Genomic DNA, 17,321 nt, shown 5'->3' with positions numbered 1-17,321 from the left:
AGAGCTAATAGATACCGTAGATAAAAATTAAGTTCTAACACTTGTTAGAAGATCTCAAAGAAGTATAATTATTTTTTACTTTTTCCTTCAGCATCTGAGGTTTTTTTTTTGTTTTTTACCAGTAAAGGGATCGCACCACGCTCAGCCAGTGAGCGCACCGGCCATCCCTATATAGGATCCGAACCCGCTGCCTCGGCGCTACGAGCGCTGCACTCTCCCTAGTGAGCCACGGGGCCGGCCCTCAGCATCTGAGTTTCTAAGGCCACTGTTATAAGTTTTCCCCCGTATAGCTTCCTTAGACTCCTGCAACTAATTATAAATATAACACATCTTTCTATCTTGACAAATTACCATACCAGTATCATATCACAAATAGCATCACACTCGGAATGTCTCTCAAATTGTGGACGATTGGTAAGTCCTTTCATTAAGCATAAAAAGCCATTTGTACATAAAATAAGGCAGATCTGGATAAAATATGTATTTTTCCATTGATAAACTGCAGTACTCTGTAGTCATTTCATTTCATGACAGTCCCTTTCCAGATCACCTGAACCTCACAATGCCTTTTTTATTCTTTTGTGGGTTATTGAAATACAGTGGTTTTTAGATGGTCTCATGGGTCTTCATCCAGGGCTGCTGCAAAGGTGAGGGAAATACATACCCATCCAGAGCATAAATTTTTATCAATTTTATATATTCGTGCTTAATCTAAGCTTTTGTTTTAAGGTGAGGAGGTGTTAGGCTACCAGAAAAAAAAATCCTAAAATTTGTTCTGTAAACGGTTCCTTTGAAGAAGTAATTTAATTTTAGTATTCTTGGAGTTTGCACTAAGTACTAATGGTTTGGGATTTTAAAAAGAAGTCTTATTTCCTGTCTTAAAACTGAGTTTTTTAAGGTGAAATGATCTCATGGCTACATTTTTGTCTTCTGATTTTTAATGAGGTTGGACAGTTTAGAGAATAATTTGTCCATTTAGTAGTTACAATTACTGATTTATTTGTATGGATTCTCTAGGTATAAACTTCTTCTCCTTTTATTGGTTATGATCTCAAAGCAATTCCCATAAAATATTTGTTTGCTTGCTTTTTGGTGGCTGGCTGGTAAGGGGATCTGAGCCCGTGACCTTGGTGTTATCAGCACCATACTCTAACCAAGTGAGCTAACCAGCCAGCCCTCATATATACCTTTGAAGTGATTTTCCTGGTAAACTATATTTCTGTCAAAATGCAGTTGAGATATGTTAAAAGGTTACATCCTCTAAATTGACAATAACTTTTTTGGGGTGAGGTGGGAGAAGGAAGTGGTTTTGTTTTTATTTTTTAATGTCAGTAACTTTTTTTCACTATATTCTCATTTTGCACTTTTAAAATCACTGCTGACAGTAATGTCCACGAACAAGATTCATTAGGTTTTAAAACATTACAGGTTTCTGCTGTGGGTTTCCCCCTGATGAAAATGACTTATTCCTCCCAGTCTGGTTCATGCTGAAATTTCAATCTGTTTAGTGACCTCATCACAAGACATTGAGCTTTTTGTAAAACACATTTGTCTAGCTAAAGCAGTTTTCATCAAATGATATAATTCAAAGTATTACTTTTTGCTATTCAAAGAAGATATATTAGATTTGGTTTTCTATACTTTAGCCTATATATTAGTCAAGAAGATGACATTGTGATTTGATCAGTTGAGTATTTTGATTTGCAAATATTGAAATTTAAATAGAATTATTTTTTTCGTGCTTTGAAAATCTGTTTTACTATAGAATAGCAGTTAAAAATCCTGGTTTTTGTTAGCAGATGCAGCTAGTTTTGAACTTTATTTCCACCATCACAACATTTGTGACATTGAGCTAATCACTAAACCCTCAGTTTTCTTATCTATAAAATGGGAATAATAGTTCCTACTTCAGGCATATTAGCTAATATTTAATGAGTGTTGGATATGTACCAGGCCTCTTCTAAATGCTTTACATACATTCATTTTAATCTTTGGATAAATAAGCTATGTATTATCTCATGTTATAGTTGAGGAAACTGAAGCACAGAGAGATTAAGTATATTGCCTATGATGTGTGTAATGTACTGAGCCCAGTGCCTGCCATGTAGTTAGCATTTACCATATTAGCTCTTTTGTTGAAATGAGTGGTCATTATGAAGTTTCCAAATGTGTTATATTTTTAAGTAACTGACCTCTGGCACAACATTCAAAGGATCTCCTGTGGCACTTTTTCTTTCCTCTTGTCTCCATAGCTCTTGGTGCTGGACAGGCATCTTTGTTTGGGAACAACCAACCTAAGATCGGAGGGCCTCTTGGTACAGGAGCCTTTGGGGCCCCTGGATTTAATACTACGACAGCCACTTTGGGCTTTGGAGCCCCCCAGGCCCCAGTAGGTAAGTGTCAGACACTTTAGAAGGCTTTACTCAGTTTATTTCTTGCTGATACTTGCTGACCTGATTTTTCCACCCCACCCTTGTCCCGTCCCTACCAAAGCAGTACATACATGCACGTCATTAATCATGTAGTACAGAAGGCTTAGATCCTACCCTTCCCTGTTTCCCTGCTCCTAAGTGCACTCCCTCAGATAAACCCCTTTTATTACTGTTTTTAATTCATTCGGTATAAATTAAGTTCATATTGCTAAATGATGTGCTTATATTGCTATGTTTTGCTTTATAAAATCTAAGTAAATTTAGCTTGTTAACAGTAGATGAAAATTTAACTCACTTACCACCTCTATTTTCTATATTCACTTCTTCCAGTATAACATTTACTAAATTTACTAAATTCCCTAAGTTTAATTTTATCTATTAAAGTGTTTTTTATACTTCATTCAATACTCAGTTTTTGCAGTATCTGCTTATCACCTTTATTATTATTTCTAACTTAAGAAAATTAACTTATTTTTTAATTTAAATATCTTTTTAAAGAAAACTATGTTCTACCAGAAATGAAAAACTGGTATCGCTTGGCATAAATAGAATAACTGTGAGACAGAAAGAATTCATTTCCATACCACTAAATTAATTTCCTGTGCTGTCATGATACATGTGCCACATTTTGAGAAACTTGCAAATTTAAGCTGTGTACTTACATACTTTTTCTTATTCTATCAACTAGATAAGTGTTTCTTGAGTCTCCTTTGTCAAATGAGGATATCAGTGCCCTTCTCTACCCTTTTCTTTCCCTCATTTCTTTTCTCACATTTATATTTTTATATTGTTAAAGTTGATAGCATGTTCTGTTTTAGAACTATTATTGTCGGGCCGGCCCCGTGGCGCACTCAGGAGAGTGCAGCGCTTGGGAGCGCAGCGGCGCTCCCGCCGCGGGTTCGGATCCTATATAGGAATGGCCGGTGAGCTCACTGGCTGAGCGCGGTGCGGGCGACACCACACCAAGGGTTGCGATGCCCTTACCGGTCACAAAAAAAAAAAAAAAAAAACTATTATTGTCTTCCATTCTTCAGTTAAAGAATAATTTAAAAGTTGCAAATGAAAACAGCATTTTATTATAACTTATGAAAACATCGCCACCCAGCCAAATAGCTTTATTTTCCTCTTGCATTACCAGCGCTTATTACCTTCCTTAACTATTCCAAATTAAGGATGGTATCAAAACTTTGTTTACCACAGACACCTCATTCTCTGGTCCCTCTGTCCTCCTACAGCAATATAAAAACTGATTATTCTCAAGGCCTTCAGCACTGCCCCAGGATATTCCCTTCAATTCTACTCAGTGAAAACTGCTGTGTCCTGGGTATAGGGTTTTCCTCTTTATTTATTTTCTGAATTTTCTAGAATGTGTCTTCAAGTGTATATGAGAGGTAAACCTTGAATGCTTAGAGGTCTGAAAATTTCTTTCATTCCTCACAATTTCATGTTAAGGAATTCTGGTATGAAAATAATTTACCCTCAGAACTTTGACTGTATACTTTCTTGCATTAATCAGTACTGATGGTCTAAGGCCTTTCTGTTCTCCCAGCCCTCGCAAACATTTAGGATTGTCCTTTTGTCCTGAAATTTCAGTGTTTTACTTAGAACTTTTTTTCTATCTTAATGTTTATATCTTTTCATCAGTGTTTCTACTTTCTAGGTGAATTCTGATTGTCTTCTAAATCTTTTTGGATTTTTAATTTATATTATTTTTTGGCAGCTGGCTGGTACAGGGATCAAACCCTGGACCTTGACGTTATCTGCACCATGCTCTAACTAAGCTAACTGGCCAGCCTGGATTTTTAATTTTAATTTATAAGAATTCTTTCTCCTCTGAATGTTTTTTTTTTTTCCCCAAGTGTGTTAGATAACAGTTTTTACAGTTTGTTTTTGAAGCTCTGAATTTGTTAAATTAAATTTTTTAAAGGGCTCTTCTGTTCCTTGAATCTTCAGGATTATTTTTGTTTTGATCCTAATCTTTAATTCTTGATGGTACTTTCCATTCATATTTAACAATAAAATAATGAAAAACTCATTGGCAACTTTGTGTATGTGGGTAGGGCTTATTTACCAGTAGGTTTCACTTTAGGGTAAGTAGTCTAGAAATCAGCTATATTATCTAAGGGTCTCCCAAATGTTAGAATGCCAAATTCTTGACTCTGGGGATAATGCCAATACTCATACTAGTTGCCCTTGTTCTTTCCTTGTGTTTACCTGATTTCATCAGAGGCACTCTCCCTGATATTTTAGCCTATCCATTGAGCATCAGGGATAAAGAGGATAGCATTGTATATTGTGTATATAGAGTTTGTGTTAATTCTTTCCTCCTCCTGTTTTAAGTCCCACTTATCAAACCTGGTGTTCTATCTGGGATTCTTCAGGGCAGATACATTCTATTCGACATTAATTCCTTTTGAGTGTATTCTAAGCTATAGTTTTCTCTATCCTGCTTTATCACTCCTCTGTCCACTTTTTTCCCCTAGAAATTTGTTTTATCTTCTCATCTGTTCATTTGCTACGTTCCCATTTTTTGTCATTCAAGTTTATAGAGATACATTTTAATTTATTTTAACCATAGATTTTAATGAGGTCTTTGGAGGGAGAGGACGTGAATTAGAATTCTAATTGATCTCTATAAGAACTTTTTTTTTTCTATATGAACTTTAGAATCAGCTTTATCATTAGAGATGATATTCTACTTTTATTTCTTTTTCTTATTTTTAGTGGTTTTCAGTGGAATGTGGTAGCATAAATATCATAACCTGCCATTTTTATTTGGATAGCTTTTTGATTTGTTTTTAATAACTTATTTTTCCAAAGCTAATTAAAGATTTCTCACACAAGAATTTAATATTACAGTTATGTACATTAGGGTTATTGCCCATTTAAAAGTAATTATTGACTTTTAGAACATACATCTTTGCATCATAGAATCTCAGATGAAACGTGCTTTAGAGCTTATATGAGTTTTCCCTTGTTGTGGGAGGCCCTTATTTGTCTTAAAAACCTCAGTTATGGTGGCTTTCTTATAGGACAGTTCAGTCCATCTTTCTGTTCAGGTTGTTTAGAAACTAAAACCTGCCTCCATAGAATTTCCTCCCGGTGGTTCTAACTTTTATCTCCTAAAGAACCAGTCTGCAATAATTTCTTTGTGTAACCCGTTGTCTTTCTTCTAGATAAAATATCATCAGTTTCTTCTGTTTCATCAGGAGATTTGGTTTTTATTGTTTCCTGTTCCTTTAATCATTTGGTCATGATTTAGTTCTTTGGTCCGTATTCAAATTATTATGACCAGAATTGAATATAATACTAGTAGTAGTAGCTTAACTAGTGCTTGTTCATTTTCTTATTTTAGCTAACACATCAGCTCTCTTATCTTTTTCTTTTTTTATTATTATTATTACTATTTTTTGACAGCTGGCCAGTATGGGGATCTAAACCCGTGACCTTGCTGTTATAACACCATGCTCTAACCAACTGAGCTAATTAGCCAGCCCATATCTATATCTTTAAATAATACAGTTAACATAGAGAAGATTTCATATTTATACATGCAAAAATAAAAACATGTTCACATACTTTCCTAATTATGTTTGGATTTGTTAAAGGAGTTTGTTATTCTTTTGAGCAAGCCCAGGTAGGGTGATAAATGATGGGATCAACTGATGCAGGTCAGATAGAGGGTTTTTAGTGGATAAATTGGCTGCTGAATAATAAAATGACCAATGAAGATTAGAGTTCTCTAAAATTTTTCTTGTCTTCTTGCATAGTACCCACAATAACACTATGCTGTTAATATGTACTATTGTGTATCAAAAGATACTTTTCTATATTTTTTGTTTGCCTATATAGTCTTAAATTGGGTTTAGGAAATTTCTGAATTCAAATGATTTACTATATGCTCTTTAAATTGACGTCTCTGTGTTTCAAAATCCTGAGCCTATTTGCACTATGTCCTTAAATATCAACATGCAGTGTTTTAGTATTTTAATGAAGACATCCAATTTTAAGAAAGCTTTGTTTGACCAAGGTGGATCCATCCCCTTTTCATTAATTTAGCTATAGCTACCTATTCTGGGTTATTTTGGTGGTGGTGTTATTGCTGCTGCTTTTGTTTTTACCCCACATTGTGAGAATTTTCAAAATGTTTTGTTTATGGTACTCCTTTAATGTGGATTATCTTAGTATATTTTGGCTTTAGCCTTATTTCTAAATGTTTATGCAGGGAAAAAAGTAATGTTTTTATCTCTATAATGACTTACATGTGATTTGGTTTTTGATCAGTATTTTGAAAAGATCTGATTTATCTAGCAAAGACATTTCTTTATCAATCAAAGTACAGTCATGTGTCACTTAACAGGGTTATATTGAGAAATGCGTCATCACACATTTTCGTCATTCGCGTGAACATCATAGAGTATATTTATACAAACCTAGATATTATAGCCTACTACATACCTAGGCTATAAACCTGTATAGCATGTTAGTGTACTGAATACTGTAGGCAGTTGTAACAATAGTATTTGTGTATCTAAACATAGAAAAAGTACAGTAAAAATACAGTATAGAAGATAAAATATGGTATACCTGTATAGGACACTTACCATGAATGGAACTTGCAGGACTGGAATTTGCTCTGGGTAACTCAGTGAGTGAGTGGTGAGTGAACGTTTAGGACATTATGTAGATTTGATAAACACTGTACACTTAGGCTGCACTCAATTTTTTTCAAAATGAAGTAATTGTGCTCTGATGTCACTAAGCAATATGAATTTTACAACTTTTTTATAATCTTACGGGACCACTATCATAAACTTGGTCCATTGTTAACCAAAATGCTTTTTTTTTTTTTTTTTGGCTGCTGGCCAGTATGGGGATGTAAACCCTTTACCTTGGTGTCACGAGACCTTACTCTAACCAACTGAGCTAACTGGCCAGTCCTGAAATGTTGTTATGCGATACATGACTGACTGTATGCTGCAGATGTTGGGTTTTTTTCCTACTTTGTTCAATTGTATATCATGAATGTAATCTTCATTATTTCTTATGTCTTTTCTCTAAATTCTCTGTGACTGATAGCAAATGTTCTTACTCTTTAAGAGAAAATTAGACTAACTGGGTAATCTTTTTTCTTTCAAGTTATATTTACTATAATTATGATATGAATACTAAATGTAAATAATAAACGTATGAGGATGCCTTAACAACCATTTTCATTGTTGTATGCTGCCTTCCTTCTCTGTATCCTTAGTGTATGTATTTTTTATTCTGGAATTTTCATTTATTTTCATTTTAAATCAAAGATACTTTCATATTTCCATGGTGAAACAAATTGTCATAATTTTTAATAACTAAACAATCTACCATGTTGATGTATTATGATTTTTACAACAAAGTTGGCCACATAGGTTTTTCTTGACTATTACAATGTAAAGTGAACACTTAGGAATATTTATTTTGTGTCTAGTTTAATTAAGTCCTTAGGTAAAATTTCCATGATTGACATTATTAGGTTAAAAAATATAAAAACAGTACTTGTTGTTCGTACTGTCATTGTTTCCTTTAGACAGATTAAACCAACCTATAATGTTTCTATGGGTCAGAGATAATAACTTTTTTATACAGTTGTGCCAGTTATAGTGAGGTAGGTAAAGTTTGTTTTAATTTGTTTCTTGGATTATTAGTGACAGTGAACACCTAAGTGACTTTTTATGTGTATAGTCTCTTATGAAATGCCTCTTTGTATCATTGACCCATTAGTTTATTTGATTCATGATTTTTTTCAGTTTGCTTCCCCCACCCCATCCCCAAAACGCCATTTTTTTGTGTTTGAACATTTTGAAGACCACATCTCCAAAAAGAGTGCTGAGTTCTCTGCTATAATTCATTGTATCCTTGGACTGATATATTTTTCTTTTCTTTTCTTTTTTATAAAAGCTTTGACAGATCCAAATGCTTCTGCTGCCCAGCAGGCTGTTCTCCAACAGCATATCAATAGTCTAACATACTCACCTTTTGGAGATTCTCCTCTCTTCCGGAATCCCATGTCAGACCCTAAGAAGAAAGAAGAGGTAAATTTAAGCATGCTTCTATAAAGTATCTCCTCAGACAAAGAGAAACTATATGTCTAGAATGTAATTCCTAGCTATGTAAATTAAGGGATTAAGCAAAACTAGGTGTAATTAATTTTTTAAAGAGATGTCATTTATGCTTTTCGTTAATGGGGGGAGTAGACTATTTTTGCTGTAATTGGAAGGCAGCATGACAGTGAAGTGAGCACTGAACTGGAGGTCAGGGCTGAGGGTTTTCTATAGCCCTGAAGTAAGACAGATACTATTCTCATAGTTAAGCAAATAAGGCTCAGAGAGGCTGACTTTCCTAAAATTTTTTTTTTTTTTAAAGATGACCAGTAAGGGGATCTTAACCCTTGACTTGGTGTTGTCAGCACCACACTCTCCCAAGTGAGCCACAGGCCAGCCCCTAAAATCTTAATGGTCTTGAGTGGCAAAATCAAAATCTTTGCTCTTGATTTTTACATATCTTTGTCTTAATCTCTCATACCTCTAGTGGCAAAGAGATGCTCTTTTGCTCACTGTGACATGGTGTTAAAAGTATAGTCTTGGGTATGTTTGATCCTTGTTTTATCACTTACAATCTTGAAGACTTTGGGAAAGACGTTTTGCCCCTCTGAAATCTAGTTTTTCATATGTAAAATGAGAATAGTAATCCCATTTAATGTTGAGGATTAAACTAGATAATGTATACCTTGATCCTAGTAAGTTACTCAATATACAGAAATTGTTATTATTGTCATTTATATTATCACATTTATCCCTCAGCTGTTCTTAAATTAACCCTCTAAGATGGATATGATGAGAAGCAAAATATGAATATTAAAAGTACTTTTTAAAGTGCTGTGTAAATACAAGTTATGATTAGATAAAAACTGTATGTTATTCATGCAGCCTAATTTTAGGTGCCTAAATATGTGCTAGGCACTGTTGAGTGCTGAGGATACAAAATGAAAATAAACAAGAACTTGTTCTCTGAGAGTTTGCTGTCCAGTGAGGAAAATCAAACCTGTAAGCATTTAAATTTACTCTAGCTCAATATAGTAAATGCAGTAATATAGAGAAGAGCCCGTCAACTAATGAATGGATAAACAAAATATTGTATATGGAAGGGTACTTTAAAATTTTGATGGGAAATAGAATTAAAAGAGAATATGAATCTTTCCATGAACTGTTTAAAGTACTGCCTTTCTATATATATTTACATACACACACAGTGGAATGTTATTCAGCCATAAAAAGGAATGAAGTACTGATACATGCTACAACATAGATAAGCCTTGAAAACATACTAAGTGAAAGATGCCAGACATAAAAGACTGCATGATTCCATTTATATAATATGTCTATAATAGATCCATGGAGAAACAAAGCATATTCATGGTTGCCAAGAGATGAAGGGAGGAATTGGGAGGTGTACAGTGTTTCCTTTTGAAATGATGGAAATGTTCTGGAATTAGATAGTGGTGATGTTTGCATAACCTTTTAAATATATTCAAACCACTGAATTTTATGCATTTAAATGGTGAATTTTATGTTATTTGAGTTTTATCTTAAAAATTAAAAATATAATAGAGGAAAAAGCATAGAAAGTTGGGTGAATTTGATAAGGCTTTTCAGAAGAGGTAAAATTTAACTTTTTTGAAAGATATGTAGAAATCGGTGGTAAGTCTAGGTCAAGACATTTGAAACAAAGGCATAGAATTGTGAGAGATCACAAAAAAGATATGGGAATGTTCATAGTTACTGAAGTGTGAACAGTCAGTGCTGGGAAGAAGAGACTAAATTGTGATAGGCTTTATATGCTAGAAATTATTATTTAGAGTGGTTATATAATTTCATTTATACTGTTCAGGAAAACAAATGTAGAACATCCTGAAACGTATAGTAGTACTATGTAGAAACAGTAGAGGTGCTATCTCAGTCAAGCTGAAATCTTAATTTAGTTCTGTCTCTTCCAGTAATTTATAATTCTCCAAATCAGGGAAAGTAACTTTATAATTTTTATTCCCAGTACTTAGTGTTTGACTCATGGTAGTTATTAATGTTTACTAAAAGATGGATAAATGTAAGCTAATATCTGTCTTTTTTTTTCAAAGTGATTTTGATTACATAGAAGTTGAATGAATATTCATAGCTGAATCTGTTCTTTTCTTTTCTTTTTTTGTCAGCTGGCTAGTATAGGGATAGATCCCTTGAACCTTCTTGTTATCAGCACCACACTCTAATCAACTGAGTTAACTCCAGCCCCTCAGTTTTTCTTGAAGCATAAGATGTTTGGTTTAATTGAAAAAATAATTTCTGTGGCTTAGAATTTTTTGGTGTATCATGTTTTCTTAAAATGAACATAAACATTGTCATTCTTGTTTTACAAAGCAAAAACTATTACAGGCTAAATTCTTTAATAGGATGGAGCGATTGGACCTGGTATATCAATATGTTGTATTAATGAGCTGGCTGGTTAGCTCTGCTGGTTAGAGCGTGATACTGGTAATACCAGCATCCAGGGTTTGATCCTTGTACCAGACAGCCACCCAAAAAACAAAAATGAAAAAACTGTCTTTGTGAATAATATGTTGTATTAGTGTGTTTAAATTTACAAAGCACTTTTCAAATCCAGTATCTTGATTGTATTTTAAAACATGTCAGACAAATCAGTTGAAATGGGATCTGGAAAGGAGTAAAAAGCAGTTATAAAGAATAAAGACAGTTTCATTAGCATTCACGCATACATACAAAGTTGGGTGTTAACATCCTTGTTTTATGGGAGCCAGGACATCAAGAGGTATTTAGCTGCTGAATGGCAAAGATGAGAGTTGTCTTCTGGTACTCTTTATTTTTAAGGCTAGTGCTGTATATTTGAATTAAACTAGAACTTTCTTTGCTTTTCTTTTGTTTTTCAGAGATTGAAACCAACAAATCCAGCAGCCCAGAAGGCTCTTACTACACCTACTCATTATAAACTGACTCCCCGTCCTGCCACCAGAGTCCGGCCAAAGGCTTTACAAACAACCGGCACAGCCAAGTCACATCTCTTTGATGGGCTAGATGATGATGAACCATCCCTAGCCAATGGAGCATTCATGCCCAAGCGAGTTTACTTTTTTCTTTCTTTCTTTTTTAATTAATTAATTTGTTTTTTAGCTCCCACTTATGAGTGAGGACATACAGGATACCCCTATGTCACTGTCCTTCCCAGGATGCTGCTTCAGTCTTTTTTTTACTTCCTTGTTGGCTCTCAGTACTTATAAGAAAGGGCTGGCCGGTTAGCTCAGTTGGTTAGTGTGGTGTTGTAACACCAAGGTCAAGGGTTCAGATCCCTATACCAGCCAGCCACCAAAATAAAAAAAAGAAAAGAAAACATACCTACAATCAGCTCCAGCTTTTCTAGTTATCCTCCATAGGGGTACTTAATAGTCTCTTTCAGAATAGAGTGTTGTTCTCGTGCTGGCTGTTGTGATAAAACATGCATCTTTTATCATCTGTGAGGTAATATGGTAACAATTTGCAGAGCCATAAAGTGGTGGTGGTTCAGCACTTAGTTCAGGAAGTGAATAATGGCATATGCCATTTCCTTTAGATAGTTATATATAGTTAATATTAAATTCTAAATGTTAACTCAATAATGGAATAATAGAATGACAGCAGAAACTAGATGTCTTTACAATAGATGTCTTTATAGTCCCCCTACTCTCTTATTCCTTGGGCAAGATAAATACTACTTAAGCCCGCCCCTCCCATAAGTGGTTACAAGAGTAAAGCTGGGGAATTCCCTATTATTGTTTAACTCCTTTTATGCCTCATAAGATCCATTCATATGTTCAACATTTACTGATCACTTACTATGTCACAGGACTACTTAATAGTCTCTTGATATCTTCAAAAATTACCCAGAATCTGACAAGTTCTCAGCATGTTTACTGCTACTTGCCACTATCATCTCTTGCCTGAATTACTGCAATATCTTCCTAACTGGTCTTTCTGTTTTTACACTTTTGCATTGGATTGCATAGCTACCACAGTGATCCTTTTGAAGCATAAGTCAAATCATGTCACTCTTGTCCAAAACACTAAGATGGTTCGTATTTTACTCAGAGTAAAAGCCAAAGTCCTTACAGTGGCATGTAAGCCGTAGAACATCTGACCTTTCATTACCTCTCTCATCATATCTACTAGTATGTTCATTGCCTACTTCACTGTAATCTCACAGCCTCTTTGCTGGTGTTAGGACAGAGTAGGCACGCTACTGCCTTTTGATCATTGCCCCAATTGTTGCTTTTGCCTGAAACATGTCTCACATATCACCTCAGTGAAGACTACTCTCACCACGCTGTTTAAAATTGCACCTATTCTTTTTTTTTTTCCTAGTGTTCTCCACCTTCTTATCATCCTTCTTTTCCTTTTTATCCTAGCACTTTTCACCTTCTAATATATAATTTGCATATTTTTTATATTTGTTTTTTGTTTATTTACTCCACAACTTAAGCTCTGTATGTGTAGGTAGGGATCTTTGTGACTTTTCTTGTTATTTAAGTACCTTAATAGTCTCTTGATTAGTCTACATTACCTCATGTACCATTAATGGGAGGGCAAGTCTAAGTTTAGTTTTCTTCAAAATAACAATTTTTCATAGTCATGTGCCTGTTTCATTGGCTTAGGTAGTAATTATGTCATTACAATAAGTAGGATAACTAGTGTATATAGCTTTGGATCAAACAATACTGATGCTTGTTGGCATATAACTCAGTCATTGTGACTAAAAACATACAAATATATGAGAGTGGCTGCTGTAGTCAGTTTTCTTAATCAGAATACCTGAAATGAGATAATTTATAAAGAAAAGAAATTTATTTCTTACGGTTTTGGAGGCTGGGAAGTATGAGGTCAAGAGGGCACATCCGGTGAGGGTCTTCTTCCTGGTGGGGACACTCTGCAGATTCCTGAGGCAGCACAGGGCATCATATGGCAAGAGGGCAAGAGCATGTAACATGCTTCTTTCTCTCCTTATAATGTTACCAGTTTGCTCCCATGATAACCCATTAATCCATGAATTTATCCATTCATGAAGGCATGTACCTCATGATCCAGTCATCCGTTAAGGGTCCCACCTTTGAAATATCATAGATTTTCTTCTTACTGTCGTTATAATGGGAATTAAGTTTTAACATGAGCTTTGGAGGGGGCAAACATTCAAACCATAAAAGTGGCTTTCTCTACCTATAGTTGTTTAACATACATGGACCCCTCTGATATGTCTAACAGGAAATAGAGCACACAGTTCATCCAGTGAGTTTTTAAATGTAGGTTGAGTAATATCTCTTCTACATGGTTCTTCTACTTGAAGCTTGTATACCATAGGAAGTTCTTGCCTTAAGTAAACCTGCTATACACAAATCTGAACTTTTTAGGTATTTGCGATCACTTGTACCATTAGATATCAGGGGCTTGTTACTCCATTACTTTCTTGTGGTCTTTTTAAAAAAAATCTCATTTAGTCAGCAAATATCTATTCACCTTGAGTGGCATCAGTGGTATAAGTGGTGAGCATAGCTGCCTTCTACATATCTATTCACCTGTTTTCTTCAAGACAGCATGCTGATTCAAAGAGAACATTTAAAGAGGGAGAAGACTTGTAGAAATAATTGAAATACAAACATGGTGTGATGAGTGAACTAAGTATCCAGATAAAGAAGTCAAGGGGTTCAGAGGAAGAGGAGGATTTTTAAGGGTATTCCCCACTTTGGTTCAAATGTGCTTAGCCTTCCGAACATCAGAGTGCAATTTATTTGAGACCTTATGTTTTATGTTTTGGTTATATGTTCTAGGAAGAGTTTTTATAAGTAAACTTATTCATTTTTAGATATATGAGTTGAAGAAAAGTGCCTTTTTGGATTCCTTTTTTTTTTTGTTGTTGTTGTTTTTTTTTTATTTAATTTATTTAATTGTGGCAACTGACCAGTACAGGGATCCAAACCCTTAACCTTGGTGTTTTCAGCACCATGCTCTAAGTGAGTTAACTGGTCACCACCCCTTGACTCCAGTTTTTAAGATAATGTCAGTGACATAACTGTATGCCTGAGTTCTTTTTTTTCTTTTTCTTTTGGTCTCTGTTTATAGGAAGAGCATTAAGAAATTGGTTTTGAAGAACCTCAACAATAGCAATCTCTTTTCTCCTGTTAATCGTGATTCAGAAGATCTTGCTTCACCATCTGAATATCCAGAAAACGGAGAGAGGTAAGCTGAGTTTTGTTTTGAGTTGTTCCTGGTAGAGAGCCCTATTCTCATTTTGAAGAGATTCTGACATTAGAATTTTATGAAAATGTATGAGATTTGTTGAATGTTGAAAAGAAGTATTATAATTTATGAGCACCTAGAAATTAAATCATATTTTTGCTTCTTGAGTACTTTAAATCCCAAAATTATTGGAATTTTGATTCAGTTCTGCAGAACTATTTTGTTATCCATGTATGTTTTGGACAGGGTTAGCATGCATTTGACACCCCTAATCCCCTTAAAATAAGGGATTTTTTTTTTTTTTTCTTAAAGATGACTGGTAAGGGGATCTTAACCCTTGACTTGGTGTTGTCAGCACCATGCTCACCCAATGAGCTAACTGGCCATCTCTATATGGGATCCGAACCTGTGGCCTTGGTGGTACCAGCACCACACTCTCCTGAGTGAGCCACGGGCTGGCCCAATAAGGGATATTTTTTGATGATTATTAAAATGATACCTACTCATTGTAACCAACCAAAAAAATCACTATAGAATGTATAAAGGAGGAAGTAAATGTACATACACTAATTCTTAATAGTTTGGTATATATTCTTCCCCTTTGGAAATTTATTATAAATATGTTCTTATACACATATATTGTAAAGATTATGTATGAATAGTATGGTATTCTATAACCTGCTTAGGTCCATTTATTGTAGTATAAATGCCTTTCCATGTCTGTATGAAAATATCTGCCTGTTTTTTTTTTAATGACTTGCATAGTCATTATTGTGAATGTAAGATACTTTGACCAGTTCTCCGTTATAGTAGACATTTAGATTATTCGGTATTCCACTATTCAAAATAATGCCTCAGTAAAAAATCTTTGTATAAACATCTTTGCACTCCTGTTTTTTTCCTTTCAGATAAAATGCTAGTTTGATTTTTTTATTAACAAAATATTTTTCAACACCTTGCTGGTTATACTGTTAAAAATATTTTTAAAAAAATTTTTTTTAAACACAAAATGGAGATTCTCAGATACATTCAGTTAAAGGCCTGGAATCTAGAGCCAGATTTCCTGTGTTAATGTCCCAATTCTAGTACTTATAATTTTGTGACATTGAGCAAGTTATTTTCCTGTGCCAGTTTCCTTTTCTATAAAATATAGTCATTAATTATAACCTACTTCACAGGACTACTATAAGTAGTAAATGAATTTTTATTTTTATTTTTATTTATTTATTTATTTATTATTTTTTTTTTTTTCTTTTTCTTTTTTAAAGATGACCGGTAAGGGGATCTCAACCCTTGGCTTGGTGTTGTCAGCACCACGCTCAGCCAGTGAGCAAACTGGCCATCCCTATATGGGATCCGAACCCATGGCCTTGGTGTTATCAGCACCCCACTCTCCTGAGTGAGCCATGGGCCGGCCCAGTAAATGAATTTTTAATACATGGAATTACCCAGAACAGTGCCAAGCACTCAGTGAAGGCTCAGTAAAGGTTAGCTGTTTTCATTGTTATTACTGCCACAAGGGGCTAAATTGACATAATATCTCACTTGGGTTTTGGAGAATGACATTACATTAATTAATTTTTTTTTTAATTAAGGTAAAATTTACATTGTTTCCTTTTTCCCTTTTCAGATTTAGTTTCCCGAGCAAACCTGTTGATGAGAATCATCAGCAGGATGGAGATGATGATTCTCTTGTGTCACGTTTTTATACTAACCCTATTGCTAAACCCATTCCTCAAACCCCAGAAAGTGCTGGAAATAAACACGACAACAGCAACAGTGTGGATGATACCATTGTTGCATTAAACATGCGTGCTGCATTGCGAAACGGGCTGGAAGGAAGCAGTGAAGAAACCTCTTTTCATGATGAGTCACTGCAGGATGACCGAGAAGAAATAGAAAATAATGCTTACCACATGCATCCAGCAGGTCAGATTCAGATTGGTTCATGATTAATCTCTTACCAGTCATTTAAGATGACCTGTCTCTTTTGTCACAGATATCCAACATAGTGGAAGTCAGCTATCTGAACTGTTAAATGTTTTTTATTGCATTTTATAGAGGCTCATATTTAAACACTTTTTACTTATGCTGTAGTTGATTCCTAATTCACATGCTTTTTAGACCTTCTGGAATAGTTAAAATTGATGTTTTTTATTATCCTGGTATAATTAAAAGAGACCAAATTTTATAGCCAAAGAGATTGTCCTACACTTGTCCTGGCTCTGTTAATTCTGGTAGATTGCTTATTTGTTTTTTAATTAAAATGAGAGTGATAATTATTTTCTGCTGTATAAAGTTATCAAGATTTGAATTAGATTAGGTTTAGGTACCATAATGCCTGACATGCACAGACATTCAAATGATAGTGGCTGCTATGGTTATTATCACCTCAGTTCTGAGCTTTCTCCCCACAACCCCTACCCCAGAAGACTAATCCATTAAACAAGTAATGTAAACTACAAGATTGGGGTGTCTTGGTCTTTTGCTTTTTTGTGTGTGTTGACGTAACATCTCAGTTGGGTTTTGGAGAATGACATTACATTAATTTTTTTTTTTTTTTTACTGGGGTAAAATTTGCATA

General features: G+C 34.6%; 1 protein-coding gene across 4 annotated transcripts in view; it reads left to right on the top strand.

The window, feature by feature from the left end:
- Nucleotides 1-17,321, top strand: part of NUP98 (nucleoporin 98 and 96 precursor) — a 90,673-nt gene that overhangs the window by 33,025 nt on the left and 40,327 nt on the right. For all 4 annotated transcript variants that reach the window (XM_063092453.1, XM_063092455.1, XM_063092452.1 and 1 more), the window contains exons 12-16: nt 2,253-2,393; nt 8,370-8,503; nt 11,407-11,594; nt 14,621-14,737; nt 16,368-16,666. In XM_063092453.1, the coding sequence (XP_062948523.1) occupies nt 2,253-2,393; nt 8,370-8,503; nt 11,407-11,594; nt 14,621-14,737; nt 16,368-16,666 (879 nt within the window). The remainder of the gene's footprint in view (nt 1-2,252; nt 2,394-8,369; nt 8,504-11,406; nt 11,595-14,620; nt 14,738-16,367; nt 16,667-17,321) is intronic.

Source organism: Cynocephalus volans, chromosome 4 (genome assembly GCF_027409185.1).
Source record: "Cynocephalus volans isolate mCynVol1 chromosome 4, mCynVol1.pri, whole genome shotgun sequence".
In the NCBI taxonomy this organism is placed as follows: Eukaryota; Metazoa; Chordata; class Mammalia; order Dermoptera; family Cynocephalidae; genus Cynocephalus; species Cynocephalus volans.
The sequence above is the reverse complement of the archived record's forward strand: the minus strand, read 5'-3'. Positions and strand labels throughout refer to the sequence as shown.